Here is a 16,566-nt window from a genome sequence, read left to right on the forward strand (position 1 = left end):
AATCAACTTCGTCTTATTTCTCATAAAATATTTTTTCATGTAAGAGAATATATTTGTATCTATAATAATTAAAGATTATTATAAGCTCGATACTGGCAATAATGTCGTCGCAAGAATCTAATTGCCACACATAAAAAAATAAGATGAATTATTTTGTGTGGGCCTTTAATTTTATATTTATATTGTATCGTTCTGAAGTTTATAAACCTTTAGATTAGATTGTTAAACTTTAATTTAAGTAGTGCTCTCATGGCTAGAAAATACCAGCGAGAATTAATTGCACTCGACGTTATTTGGATGATTGATTGAATACAGAATCTAATAAGAGACATTATGTTCGTGTGGATGTGTTTTTTTAAATATCAGCATGTGATTGTCTTGTGTGTATCAAATATGAAAATGTGATTATCTTGGATGAATTATTTACAACGCATTACTAAGCATTCAAAAAACTTCACTAAAGTTTACTTTCAGTACGGATTGTTTCATAATATACGATCCATTTAGCATGAGTGTCGATGTCTCTCAACTCAACTAATAGGGCTGTCGGCAATGTTGCAATTAATAATTAATCGATAACAGCGATTACGAATTACCGCCGACACCGAAGCTATTATTATCGATAATTCTGTGAAGAAAAAACGTTTAACATGTGACGTAGTGCGCATTAACTAGTCGACTTAGATATTTAGTATTATTCTAGCTGCATATTGGAATCCTTTTTAACAATGTACATATAGGAAGGAATTTGGCCGCATTTTTTAATCTGCGAATAGTGAAAACGCGAATAAGAAGTTTTTACTGTACATAATTCTTCAGTGCTTGGTTGAAGCCGTACTTCTTAAACTTTTAATGATGTCGATTAAAAATTACATTACCAATGTATAAGGACGTTGCCTTCTCTGAGTCTCGCGGCGTGTATGAAGTCGTTACATAAACTGAAGTACTGTGTCAAGTTCTGGTCTGGTGAATCAGACGCCATTATGCAGAGGTAGTGCTTGTCCTGAGAACAAAAAAAATGAAAATAAACACCCTCGTAAATTATACAACCATTTGGATTAAAATTTAATCTATATGTACCATTAAAACAAAGTTCTCTACTTCACTTAAACCAGAGAGAACAATATGGATTCATAAAATATAACAAACCTATCCATCACACAAATTATGTGTTCATTATGTGTGATTTGTGTAACGGAAAGACTCCAAAAAAATCTATAAAACAGATATCTTTTTAATTCTAATACACAAACACGACTCGTAATCAAAATACGAGCTTTTTTCGCTGTCATATGAACGAGATCCAAAAATGTTTTTAATTATAGGTGAATATGCAAACAAATGCATATATATATTTTATTAAATTTCAAAATTCATTAAATTATATCAAAGCGAAATCGTGTAAATAGGGTCATAATAAGTTCATTATATATAATTATTATTATGAATCTAATTTTTAAAAATAAATTCCCGTTTCTTGCAAATGAAACTTTTTCAATTTAATGTAATTTCCTAACGTAACCTAGCACGTACCTATCTATTATTTCACACACATCTTTCAATATGAAGGAATAATAATTTTGTTTTTTTTAGTCTACGTATTCGCTGGTAGCCTAAGGGGCTATTCCAGCTACGCACGGATGGATAGCTGAGCTCACAGGCTCAACCCGAGAGAATTTGCAATCACTAGCCCTAGCAAGAGCAGTGGATCGCAGAATATACCACCGGATCGGAATCGCGACTTACTGACAAGGTCTGGCGAGAAACTCAAGGGGCTGTGTCGATGGTATCAATGACTACGTCATTCACCAGGCACAGGACAAAAGGCGCGGGATAAGGCGGCCCCGGGCACATGCTGAACGAACATGACTCAAATACTTAAAGCGATTCAACTTGACAGTGATAACTAAGTCATAACTTAGGATAGAAATTGCTGGCCGAAACGAATTAGAAGAGCCGAACCCGCCTAACGTGCTATAAGAAAAAGATGGAATGAGTGAGTAAGGTAAAAAATAAAACCCTCAAAATCTACATATATGTGTAATTACTGATGATATTGTGAACCCCACACGGAAAGATACCATCTGTTTAAGATGATTCCATTATATCGGTTTTACCATCGCAGCGCCAGCCACCGGAAGTAGAGTTCCTCCATACTACCTAGAACCACTGCGTTCATCCACAGTGCGCTTCCAGAGATCTTTTTTGCTACGTACCATCCGGCTTTGGAATGAGCTCCCCTCTACGGTGTTTCTCGAGCGCTATGTGATGTCCTTCTTTAAAGTAGGCTTGTGGAGAGTATTAAGCGGTAGGCAGCGGCTTGGCTTTGCGCCTGGCATTGCTGACATCCATGAGCGAAGGTAACCGCTCACCATCAGGTGGGCCGTATACTCGTCTGCCTAAAAGGGCAATAAATAAATAAATCTACTTCCATCACGCCGCAGTAATCTCTTCTTGTGTCTGCCTATCTAATTAGATCTACATATAAAGAGCATTCGGATATAACAAACAAAATAGACCTATTGCGTTTTCTTCGGTTTTCCCGAGTCGAAGACATAATTAAAAACTTTTACGGATTAATCTCACGTTTTTGCAAGTCATTATATTACATACATAAACATGTTGTGTATTTTTTTATTTTACATTACATTACATAAAGATACATACTTTCGCATTATCATCACATAGTCTACAAGCAAATTGAGTTGATATGTAACAGCCGATCGTCATAAATGCGATTGGGGTGACACTCTTTCGCTCTCAGGTCAGAGCATTTTAGTAAACACGTCACGTGTCGTCACAGACGTAACAATGAAATCCACTTTTAGGACTCGCGTAGTACTGCTACGGATAGGAGGAGCGAACAGCGTAGCTAGCATAAACGTTAAAAAAAAATATCCGAAAACGTTAGGAGCCCTCCAGCAATTTTCCTATATCTAAATAGTTGGCTTTTTGTGAGCCAAATACTCTAAGGAAGATGAAGGCACGGAGGCCATCCAAGCTTGGGCATGTACAGTGGATAGAGCTGGATCTGGACTGTGGAACGGGTGTACTAGAGGGACGCCGTCCCATAGGGAGGCTCAAGTACTGCTGGTCTGACGCTATGGTAGGAAATTTACGTGAGCTCCAAGTGCCGGACTGGCAAGGTGTTGCGCAGCGCTGGGATGGATGTCCATGTTTATTGTCCGAGATCAACTTCGGGGTCATAGCGCCAGCACAGTATTAGTAGTAAATAGTTGGTGTATTGATGGTAGGAGCTCATGTGAGTTCGCGCGGGTAGGTACCACCACCCTGCCTATTTCTGCCGTGAAGCAGTAATGCGTTTTGGTTTGATGGGTGGGGCAGCCGTTGTAACTATACTGAGATCTTAGAACTTATATCTCAAGGTGGGTGGCGCATTTACGGTTGTAGATGTCTATGGGCTCCAGTAACCACTTAACACCAGTGAGCTCGTCCACCCATCTAAACAATAAAAAAAAATCTATCAATCGCATCTCGACTGTTGTGCTCTAAAACTTAAAAGAGCTTTAACGCTTTTATAGTGATTTTATACATTTCGACATTTCATTTTACTAAATAATGTGATGCTTAATATCTCAGAAGTCACTAGTCACACACTTGATAGGTACGTATTTTCCTAGAAAAATCAGTAAATACTCGTATATAAATGGTAAAAGTACACCGGACGTTTCATTCCTAACACAATATCGCCTCTAGTTTATAGATTACTTGATGTCAAATTAAATCAGTTCAAACGTTGTTTACAAATGAACAGATAACGAACGCTACAGCATAGTTTGTGTTTGTCGCAGTTTTTATCGGTCGACAACCCTTATTATTCATTTCAAAAGCGAATGTATTTAATTACTTCGTATACAATTTTTTCATTTAAGTTAGTATTTTAACAGATACTCTTGACGATGGCACGCTTAGCTCGAGATAATTAATTCCATATTCCTCTGTTGATTTACGACTTTTTACCTTAAGTTAATACTTTAAGGATAACAGTTGAATGTGACGACAGTTTTGTCTAATAAATATTAAAGATAAAACATTAATTACTTTGCTGTCGAGGAGGGGTACACTTCAATAACACAACAAAAACTAAGTGTTATAATATACAGGTCGGAAACAATTAATAGATAAATCTTTAAATAAAACAATATTAGAAAATAGTTTTTCAAAATATATTTTTAGAAACCTGCAGAACTCGCGTTCAAAGCAGCGAAATTACATGTGATAATAACAGAAACGACAGGGAAAAGGTTCCGTCTAAATAATACAAACAGGAAAAAAGGTTGGCCTAACATGGAACGAAAGACACTTAAAAGAATGTGTGAACATTACGGGATTCTAGTGGTCTTAGTAGGTTTGCGAATGCATTCTTTGTACAACAAATTTATTCTGAAAGCGACGTTCGTATCGTATTATAGATGTTTCTTATACGTTCACTCATTTTTCTTCGACATGTGTGGGATTTGCGGGTAAAGTAAAATAACTCGCGTTTTGTGTCTGGATTTCATGTTCCATATGGCGTATGGCTGTTTTAAATTACAGCATAATTTATCTGTACATTACTGTGTGCTTTACGTCTTATTATGCTTAGAAGAGAAAAAAAATATGTTTTTTTTTTTAAACGCTATTTTAACTGAAGATGTTTTTATTTGATTAAGTATATGTTTTATAATTTACCTCATATTATGAGGTATTGATATAGCTTGAAATCTGTAATATCCAGTTTTTATACGAAGTAAACAAGTTTAAGGTTCTATCGTAAGGAAAGAATGTCGCATCAACGAAGGAAAAAAGTTAAAATCTATCGTCTCAAGTAATGCTGTTTTATTCACCGAACGTTTCCAAATCAGTATGCGAACTTAGAGCTTAAATCTTAACCGCAAGGATCAGAATCGCATTCGAGTGTTGAAATGTTGTGATTATTTTATTTGTCTGTGGGAAACCACAAACAGAATTACAATCGATAAGTACTAAGTAAAGTCCTTGACGGGATTTAGGATGTCGTCTTTAAAGAGAATTGATGAACCGTAGAGTCTGATGACAAATTGTTTTTAGGGTAGGTTTTTTTACTTCTTTCCTGCCACACAAATACATATACTTTATACGGACTAGATACCTATAAAGCGACCATTTACTAAAAGTTAATACGTGTCACTCTTGGACGTCGGAAAATTTATTTTTTTAAGAAGTTTTAAATAAGAATTATTAAACAAAGTTTGGTACAACTTATAATCTGCATGCAATCTGATGCATCATTCATGAAGCTAAAAACCAAATTATTGGCAATGTCTCTCAAAAATACTGCTGTTTTGATGCCATTGAGAATGAGCCGCAGATACGGTGTGATTTCATAACAGTTCTACAACAGGTGGGCTATGAGCTCGTTCACCAAACTACGCGATGTTTTTTTTTTGTATACAATCAAATTTTGCTCATATAAAAAAATATGAACATGGCTCACACTATTCGATTATTACACTCGCTGTGGGCTAATTAACCTTAACACACCTATTCTATTAACCTATCACATTACATAATACCTATAATAAAATTATTTAGCCATGAGATGTCATGGCTAATGCAAATGACAATTAAACACTAAAGTATGAAACCTACACTTAAACTCTCAAAAATAGTTGTTGCTTTTTATTTATAAATATTGTTTGAGGAACGCGTAAAACTTCTACGGTCGAAATACAAAAATAAAAACGGGACGACTCACGGACAATGCTAATAAGAATTGGATACACTGCATGCCATAATTTTCGCCTAAAAATGCACAATTTTAAATAATTAATAATACATTTAAATATTGAATCAGCTTCGTAGTGGAATCATTTGACTGTGATGGCCAGCTGGTTTAATTTGCGAGCGGTTACGTCGAAGTTGAAACTTTGAAACAAATTGTCATGAATATTCAATCGGACGTCGGATGGTCGCTTCAGTATGTAAAACTGCTCCTCGTCAGTCACACAATTAAATGAAAGGAAATGAAATACTCGTATTTCTCCTTTTTACGTTACATACAATTTAGTATTAAGAACAGTAAATGAAATAAAAAATTACTTAATTTTTGTTTGGCAGTGTAATTGTTAATACCAGGCGGTATATAAACATTAAATTTAGAAGAAAAATGTGGTGTCGTGGGACACCACGAAGTTCCTTCGGCTAATGTAGAATCGACACAATTTCCAAAAAAAAAGAAGGAGAAAGAGAAAGGTATTATACACTACTCGCTTGTGTATACGACTGTCGCGCCTGCGCACGTCTCATTTAACGGTTTTATTCCACGGACTTTTTCTTACGGTTTTACTATCACTTTTTTTCAGTTCGGTCGCGCAGCAAAATCCCTATCTCCTCCAAGCCTGCCGTAAGGAACTTCGTTCCAATTATACACTAATCGATCAAGTAACACACTATGTCCGGTCTTTTAAATTTAAATTGGCAGATATTTTTAGTTTTAATGCTATTACACATCACTAGAGGTACACGAATTCACGGTGTGATTTTCACAATTCACGGTGACAATTTACTTACGACACTAATATGGGGAGAATCACTTAGTGTAATTCGAATAGTGTCAGGAAAATATTTAACACTCTTTTAGAGAATTTAAGTAATGTCGGTAAGCTTTGTTGGACGATTTTCAGAATTGTAACAGAACATGAAAATGCATCTAACTGTGACAATTTTATTTAAGACTAGCGACCCGCCCTCGCTTCGCTTCAGAAATGCGTTTCGTTTTGAAGGGCGGGGCAGCCGTTGTACTGTTAAAAGTGAGACCTTACAACTCATGTCTCAAGGTGGGTGGCGGAATTTACGTTGTAGATGTCTATGTGCTCCGGTAACCACTTAACACCAGGTGGTCCGTGAGCTAGTCCATCTATCTAAGCAATAAGAAATAAATAAAATGATAATTAAAATAAACTGTGAAGAACCGAATATTTATATATTTATTTATTTATTACACTTCATGTAAAATTTACATTGGCTGCCTTAATGCCTAAGGCATTCTCTACCAGTCAACCAAAGGTAGTGCAGAGTGAATAGTGGTAGGTGCAATGAAATTTATATTAAGTTACAAATACATAATACATATAATAGTTTATACAGTATTAAAAGGAATATATTAATAAGTTTCCTTAACAAATAACTTCATCTTAATAAGTTCATGACGATTCCGCTAACTTTTCCAACAGCATTCGCCGAACCCTTAACTTGAACGCGCAACGGTTAGTAATAGTCCTGATCTCGAGAGGAAGCGCATTCTATAGCAGAACAGATTGCACGACGAAAGAGTCACGAACATAACTAAAACTATGTGTGGGACAACGAATTAATAGGCTATGGAGAGAACGTAGGGCCCGCTCATGGCTGGAGTGAAGATATTGAAAATAGGGAGTTAGATAGGAAGGATGTTCGGGAGACATAAGTAAGGAATGAAGAGTAGTCAGTGCACGTAAATTACGACGCTGGCGAATCGGTAGAAGTTTGAGCTGAGCACGATAGGAAGATATATGATCATATTTACGAAGATTAAAAATAAATCGAATGCAGTTATTAAGAAGACGATCAAGTTTATTAAGAAGGTCTGTATTGAGGTCAAAATAACACACATCACCATAATCAATTATAGGGAAGATCAAGGCTTGTACTAGCATAGATAGAATATACATTTACAATATCTTAAAAATAGCTTAGTTGGTCCAAAACAATTTTCTTTCTAATTGTTGCGTATAGCCTTGCTGCTCTCAATTCATTTAAATGTTTAACTATGTATTTATCGCGAGCAAGGGGATTTTCGAATTTCTAAACAGTTGTAAGGCGCTACAACTTTAATACGATGTACGACCCTCCTTAATTTGAGTCAAACTCATCAACAAGCCGCATTATACCGAGGTTGCTTCTAACTTAATTACCTAGACTAGTGATAGACGGTGCAATGAATAATGAACTTTATTCACAGCACAATACACTGTTAGTTTGACGCAAATATGGGATCCCTCGACATTACAATTTAGTGGAGTTGCTAAACTAGTATAATATAACATTTTAAAAAATTACAAACAACAGTAATTTAAATAGCTTCATTAAAAACATTTGTGTACAATCATTTTTAAAATATAGCATAGTAGTACTAACATACTATCTATATATTAATACGTGAAGCAAAAACGTTGTGCCCCTTTTTACGAATATTGAGCGGACGGAGGAGTATGAAATTTCCCACACTTAAAGAGAATATAGGGAAGGAGTGCACAACGCTAATATATTTTTTAAATAATACAAAAAAAAATACATTAAACCAATAAAGAATACATTACACACACTAACATGTATTTGACACACACACTCTTTGCAGAGCAACAACTTGTTTCTTTGTTTCATTACAAAACACATTACATATAGATATACTCTTTTGTTTATTGTTAAAGTCTGTGGTCAAGTTGGGAATAGATTAATATTGATTTCTTTAATATTATTGGTCTATAGTGTAGCCTTAGCGAAATCTCTGATTATAGAATTAAATTCTTTCACAATAGAACCATAATAATGTTCAAACTTATAATTTAGATTAATAATTATAGTCGAATTTCGACTACCGGGCGACTACTAGCAACAATTGAATGATAAACGAAATGGTAAACGTTTTTTTTTGCTGTGAATTGGAGAAATGCGGGGTGCTTTATTTCATTTTAACTCAGAGGTTATGGAACTTGGCGATTAAGGTATCTCAGGACTTGGAACTGCTTGGCCAAGCCATGCCGACCCTTATGTAAGCCCATATTTCTATGACTTAGTAGACGGCTTCTAATAAACGACGGTACACCAAAAACATAATAACATAAAATACGGTTTGTTTATTATATTATAAATCTTAGATGTTTACTGTAAACTATTCACGCGAACGATAAACATTTTAGCATAGATTCGTAAACCAACAATATTTTGATCTGATATTAAAATACTATTTTCCCTCCTTTCCCCACTAAGTTTCTCGCCGGATCTTCTCGGGTCGCGTTTCCGATCCGGTGGTAGATTCTGCGAAGCACTGCTCTTGCTAGGATCAGTGTTAGCAGCACTTCCGGTTTGAGCCCCGTGAGCTCACCTACATGTTAGGATGAAGTTGAAATAGCCTCTCAAGGCTATCAGCATGGGTAGGAAAAAAAACCCTCCTTTTTTCTTCTGGAGTGCAGGGGACCCTGACACTGGAGGTTAATTAATATTTTCAAAATCGTTCGATAAAAGTTCGGAGTACTTACAGAGTGTAGTCTTCTTGCGGCATCGTGTATGGATAGTATGTGTGTTATCTTGTATTTCTCTAGCTGTACGGTGTCCTTAGAGTCTCTGTAGTTGCCCACGTATAGGCCGGGGAGTACCTAATAAAATAACATTCGTATTATTAAAAAAAATTACATGTTTTCCCATATTTTTGTGTATTTTGTGTATGTATATACATGTATAAATACACACAAGGTATTTAAGCATCTGTTCAGTTGTTATAAATTTTCTGTATGTACGTGTTTTGAATTGCAATCCAGATTGTTATATTAAATATTTAAACTTATAATTTCAATGGTAGTAATTTGTTTTGTGCATCAATAAAGGTAAAAGAATAAAATAAGTCTTTCTCAGGTCAACAAGCTCGTGTGAGTTTAGAATCGTTTAGCCATTTTCTATGCGGACACTACCGTCACCGTGCCGTGTATAATACGTCGTATATATTCATCTTTAAGCTTTGTTTCGTATAAATACATTCATTTTGTATAACAAACTTGTGTATAAATTAAGCGTATTTTATATAAATGTAATGTGTATATCATAATATATTATATGAATTATGAATTCATCAATACAAAGCCTAAGCCACTGGAAATCCAAACAAAATTTTGGCCACTGCTGCCTTTTATTATTGTAAGCTTTACTTGATAAGGAAGGAATTATGGAAATTCCGCCCCAAACGTTCATGGGAATCCTATTTTTGATATGTTTGTCCTCTACGAAACGCGTCCGTACCGTTTATCCGATCGGTAATACTTGGTATTGTTATTGTTCGCACTCCACGAAAAGGTTTTGTTCTAAGAACATTATAATACATTATAGTGAAGCCCGACCCGGTTCTACAAGTTTAACATACATTACCTCATTTAGCATTTTGGTTAATACTATATATGTAGTTTCTAATGATAACATTATGCAATCTAGGTTCCTCGCTCATTAAGTACTCCGCATTAAACAAGCTCTATAACTTTGTCGAGGAATAGGCGACGGCTTAACTTCTCTCATTATAAAGTAAACTTTTCATTGCCCTTTATTATTAACACATACAGTGATGCGATTCGGCTTTCATGCTGTTATTTTTGTGATTATTATTTTAATGATGTTTCGATTGTGTTTTGTTTGCGTTTAGCGTATCTAGTAAATGGGAAAAATTTAGGGCCCCTTTACTTTTATTCGTCAACCGATTCTAATACCGATTTCCACATTGAGGGTTGAAAGGCATTTAGTTTAAGCAACATTTCTAGAACTTTGTAGTACTATAGCCATTTCAAGACTAAAATTTGGAAAAAAATCATTACGAAAAACTTCTTCAGCTATTTGAATGGGGTGTTAATTTTAATTGAAGTTTAATTAAATACATCGAATCGTTGATGCTAAATTGAAATAAAACGGACCTTTTATTAAAAAAAAAAATATCGCGAATTAAACAAAATGTCGCAAACAAAAGCCTTTCACTTCTCAATATGTAACTATCGATGTGTATGTACTATACTTATATATCATCCGGATACATATAAAGTTTTTGACCGATACAACTAAGAAAATACGAGTAATTTTTAAACGAATACTCTGTATATAGTTTGGCCACAAAAACAGCTATTATTAAATCGTGCATTCGAGGACGCGTTTATTTTTCAACATTCAACCTTTTTCGTAGACTCAACGTCTACAATACCAATATGTATTTGTCATTCTCGTGTGTCCTCCTCCTACAAAGCTCCTTGACATGCTTTCGTGCACGATAAATCTTTTGTCACTGTATTTACTATACCAAACTCAATTTGAAGAGTCTCACGCTGAAGACTGGTATGAAACTGCTTTCGCTAAGTGTATGTACATATTATGTCAAGTTTATAAAAGCAATAATTGTTGATAGAATAAAAATGAATCGTATTTAATCGTTCATCTTGTTATTTTTTACTGTGTAATGAGCCTTTACGATGGAACGTATTGATGATATTCGTAAACGACGCCTTCGCTCTAACACTAGAAGTAGAGACCTCGGCAAAGAGTTCCACGTGCAACCTAACCAAAGCATCAGCCCGTTGAGTTACTCGCCGGATCTTCTCAGCGGGGGTCGCGATTCTGATCCGGTAGTAGATTCATTCGCGAAGCAGCTACTCTTGAGTTGTTAGGTTTCCCTTGGAGGCGCTCGAATAGCTGTTAGCAAATCCCGCCCCTTCTGGCTGAGCCCTTGCTCGCCCACCTGTCCTTGTGAAACTGGAAAGGCCTCAGAGCCACCAGTAAGCTCTCAATCATAAAAAAAAAGATATTCGTAAAGTGATGTGCCTTTAATGTTTTAAATAGGCACGGTAACTGGTATTGATATATTCGTTTGCCTAAACCATTGAAAGAGAGCACGCACATTTCACTAACCAATCTCGGACGCTCTCGCCTCCTTCGAGGTCTTAAAAGGCAAATGAGCCCAATTATTCAACTTAGGGCTAGGTTATAAGCATAAGCGAATTGACAATCAAGCCGAAATCTTCTAAGCGAAATTTAAGGATCGCAAAGGACTGCCCTTTTACTGTAGCTGCCATAAGTAGGATAGGATGACCTGTTAAACTTTGTAACATAATGCATCGTATACAAGAATATATGTCATGCGGTTATATTGGTCATTGTGGTAGACAATGATAGAAGTTTGAGCAGGATCGCGGATACCCAAAGATATAGATTAAAGCAAGCTTTTTTGTTAGAATTGTAAAAGCTCTTCAATAGCTACTAAACAAAACAAGTAAATCTGTTGACAACCAAACAAAGAAAGAGACGAGAAAAATTTACTAAGACTTTTGAAAAAATAAGTTGATTAAACAATATGACTCCAATTGTCCTCTTCAGTGATTTTCGCATGCGGCGGAAATACTTGTACAAACAAACAAGGAAAGCTTTACATTCCCAAAAAAAAGGATTTTAAGACCTTTAAGTCATGTCTTATTTTAATTTATGAAATTAATATTTTTATGAAAAATGATAATATGGAGAGAAATGAAATGAAATGAAATGAAGATGATTAATTTGAGGCATGAATCAGCTGGGATGAAATGAAATGTAATAAGATGAGATGTTATGGGATGAAATATAATCTCAGTAAAATGGTGGTCATTTATTGAATTTTTTTAGTGGACATTCGGAGGATCCGGAGAAGATACGTCCAACGGTTTTGTTTCATTTTCCCACATTTGTGCACTTTCACAGATATTAAACAGTTAATAAACCTCCGTTATTACACATTTAAACCGGAAAAAACACTAAATAGACATAATAAAACAAATCACGCAACTTCACTCCTCGCGTTCCCGCCATAAAGTCCTTTATATTCCCATCTAAAAAGCTAAGTACCTACCCACCTAGCAAATATATCGGATATTAAATCGTTGCATAATAAAATGTAATGAAATATTTATCGAAAGCAATTGATTAAAATTGAAGGCACCCAAATTTTAATATCCAATACATCAATCAATTCAGAGGAAGTTTCTCAAGTTTTGTGATCGACCTTAGCCAGTTTCGGGTAGCGATCGGCGCGCTTCTCCCGTATAACATAGCTTACATTCCGTAATTTTTAATTTCACGAAAATAACCAATTTGTAATGTTATTAATTAAAGCTATTTCGAAGAGAAATGCGTCGATGGAATCATAGAAACGTGACTTAAAATAAGCAGGCTAAAATATTTTGCTACCCAGTTAAATGTCTTCGTTATGACCAGTGCAATGCGAGGCATGATTGCTTTATAACTTATGCAGACCGCGGAGCATTCATTGGTCAACCGCCGTTTATGTTAGCAATGTAAATAATAGATCCGGTTTTTTTTAATACGCTTTTATTAGCTTCATACTTGCTTTTTAAAATATTATCAAAATGATAATCCTTCTACTTATAATATCTGAGTCGACTATTATCAAAGGCGGCAATCTGACTTTTGGACAATGATTGGTAAATCAGAAAAACGAATTATTGACTTTGTATTCCATTGGCAGTCACAAAACTCTTCGGAACGACATCTTAGATAAATAACAGGTTAACTATTAACCTTTATTTAATGCAGGTTTTGAACCGTATTCTTTGAAGGAGACGATTATATTCAAATAAATCTGTATTGACATATCAATAAAAATTTTTTGTCCAAATGTACAGATTGCCGCCTTTGATAATAGACGACTCATCTGTCAATAAAATATTTATAACTATTGAAACCACGTACCTCACGCATTTTTTTTTACATGAAATTATTTTATACATTTTAGTTGAATTTTCTATAGAAGCGTATTTTTTAAGGTTTTTTAAACTATTATTTTTTGTATTTTATAAGTATAATAGAAATTTGCATTGAAATCTTTGTAGTTGTACTTTTTGTATCTGTTTTTGAGTTAAAATATTGTATTCATTAAAAAAGTCTTTGTTTGTACTGTTTGTATTTGGGTAGAATTAAAAAAAAAGAGGAAAATTTCTTTGATCATACTCTTTGTATCCGATTAATTTTCATACCATTAAATAGATACACTCTATCTGACATAGCCCTGTCCTTGCACCCTCCGATATTCACCAGCTTAGGTATCTTCAGGATTATTTAGGTTGAATTAGGTTAACAAGACAGGACTGTCAAATTACTTGCCGCAGTATTTTCTAGAATTTAAAACAAAATCTTCAGTTTCGGTATTACGTTACTACTAACAAAATGGCAACGAGCTATCACAGAAAATCGCACATGTGTATATATTTAAATGTAAATAAAGAATGATAAAAAATATCTTGAATTTCTTTATAAAATACGATTGCCCCCCGCCGATCTATTAAGTAGCACAACATCAGCTTATCATTAACATACTTCGTATTAAAAATAAATATCCGTAAAAGAGTTGAAAGCGCAATGGATCATGGCTAGTTTAGTACACGCCGCCTTTCACATGAGACATAGATTATACACTTAATATATTTGACATGAGAGACACGAAATCACTAGCTATTAATAATTAATTACCATCGACACATTTTCCTAAGAGTTACGGTACAACTAGATAAATACAAGTAAGCTACTAGCATCAAATAACCAATTTGGCTGAAGTACTACTGTGAGCCAGAGACCAGAAAATTCAATTTGGATTCTAATATATTGGATGGGTAAACAGATGGACCAGTGTTTTCCTGGGGACGACTTGGTTAAGAAAACAATCCTATAAGACACCTGCTCTTATTATTGAGGCGAACTCATTTAGTTTTTCGGATTTAGTATTATTGGACTGTTACAGTCTGTTTGGCTTACTTCCATTGGTTTCCTTCATTACTCTCGAGTATAATGAAGGAAACCACTAGGTCCAACGTACGTTTAAAATCGACCTAAACTAATTGATGTCACTAAATGTTTTCAATATACATATAATTATTATTTATATGAATTGTCACGAAATGTTTTAAAAGTCCTCAACAAGCCTCGAACCTATAACAGTCTGTTGTCTCTTTAAGAATAAAAAACATAGTTTTAAAACTGTGAGATGTACCGTAAGAACAAAATAATCTTCTACCCGTATTCTATAATGAATTATTTGAGCGATAATATTATAATGCAATATAGGCATACGAAGCAACCATGTGTCGCGATGTATCTTAATTTTGTACAGGAAATTGTTATAGTTAATATAAAAATATTACTTCAATAGCATCATTATCATCGCCTTTCTCGGAATTTCTGTTGGCAACCGTTCGCAAACCATCGCCTTACCACATTAATCACCGTCATATTGATTCAATATGAAAGTGATTAATGGTATTTTTTACGATACAAGAATGATAGCCGTATCTAATGTATATTGTTTGTAGTTCATTAACATTCACATGTATCCGTTTGGAGTCATTGCTTTGAGGCAAATTGCCAGCCTTTACGAGTTGTCGATGAAAAAAACAAGGCATTATTTCACGAACAGGCTCATAAAATGTCACAAAGTATTCGGTCATCAATCGATACATTACACGCAATCTGGTTAATAAATCGCTAGGGGCAGGTCTGTGAGAATGATAGGTTCGAAATTTTGTGATACAATTAGAATGCAGGGTATACTTTATTGGACCCAAAAATTAGTAAATTATAACGTTAGCGTCGACGGATATATTGTAACGAAACCTAAGTTCATTATGAAAGTAATAACAAAATATTATTTCGTACATTATTATGTACGAAATTGTATTCAACTACGTAGATTTATTTAATAAAACCACATAATATAAAAGAAAAAATTACAAGTACTTATACCTACGTTTGTAGGTACTTCACACATCTCCTTTATATTTTTTTCAGAAAAAAACAATCTTACAGACATAGATTACCAAAGACGTTATCATCATCGGTGATTCACTATTTTAATTAATCAGTTGCAGAAGTGAATAAAAATATTCTCGGCGATCATAATTTTAAAGCCATTATAGATCGGTACAAACGACCCATCTGATAATAAGACAATGCGCTCACGAACATCAGCAATGCTTATTGCACAAGCCGCTGCCCGCTGCTACATACATAATATGTAATAATATGTATGATATGCAAACGAGAATTCAGGCCAACTGATGTTAAGCGGTTATGGTTACTGGAACATGGGTACCTTCACGCCTTTAGTTCCCTGGCGTTCGATCCATTAGATGTAGTGAACAGTACTAAAACGATATTCAAATCAGCCAAAAGGCGGACGCGAAAATTTTGATTCGAATTCAAACACCACAATTGCTCTTACCAAACAATTTAATTATGAAGCCGTTCGCATAATCCAGTTGCCAATAGCTGGATTATATTATGTGTTTACTAGAGAGATTAAAATGTTTTTTGTTAATTTATTAAGAACGTAAGTCAATAATGGGTTCACGCTGGATTATGAATATCAAACTTTTACACGCCTTTCTCTATGTTTATTTGTAGGGATACATATATTTTTTTTTTTTTACTCGTAATATATTTTTATTTAACTAATCTACAGCTACATCCGTCTCGATCAAAATAAAAAGTTTTTTCAAGGATGGTCTTGATTGGCTACGATTTTTTTAAATTATCCCATTTCAAGTTTCAAGCTTTGATTCTGCCCTAGGTGGACCGGAAACACACATATACGAGACAAATGAACTGATGTTATACTCAGATCAACTATCTGTAACAAAGTTAGCCGGGATTCGACCGGCAGCCGATCCCAGATCCGGTCAGGGTCGAAATCGAGGCGATCTAAATAAAAGTTCATGACTTTTATGAATAACATATTTCATGGATGGCGCGCGTTCGATTTGT

General features: G+C 34.8%; 1 protein-coding gene across 2 annotated transcripts in view; it reads right to left on the reverse strand.

Annotated features, from left to right (window-relative positions):
- Positions 1-16,566, reverse strand: part of LOC101735761 (dual specificity protein phosphatase 22) — a 41,619-nt gene that overhangs the window by 23,300 nt on the left and 1,753 nt on the right. For both annotated transcript variants that reach the window (XM_012695009.4, XM_004931491.5), the window contains exons 2-3: positions 9,279-9,395; positions 879-1,003 (exon numbers count right to left, since the gene is read on the reverse strand). In XM_012695009.4, coding sequence (XP_012550463.1) covers positions 879-1,003; positions 9,279-9,395 — 242 coding nt within the window. The remainder of the gene's footprint in view (positions 1-878; positions 1,004-9,278; positions 9,396-16,566) is intronic.

Source organism: Bombyx mori, chromosome 11 (assembly GCF_030269925.1).
Source record: "Bombyx mori chromosome 11, ASM3026992v2".
NCBI lineage: Eukaryota > Metazoa > Arthropoda > Insecta > Lepidoptera > Bombycidae > Bombyx > Bombyx mori.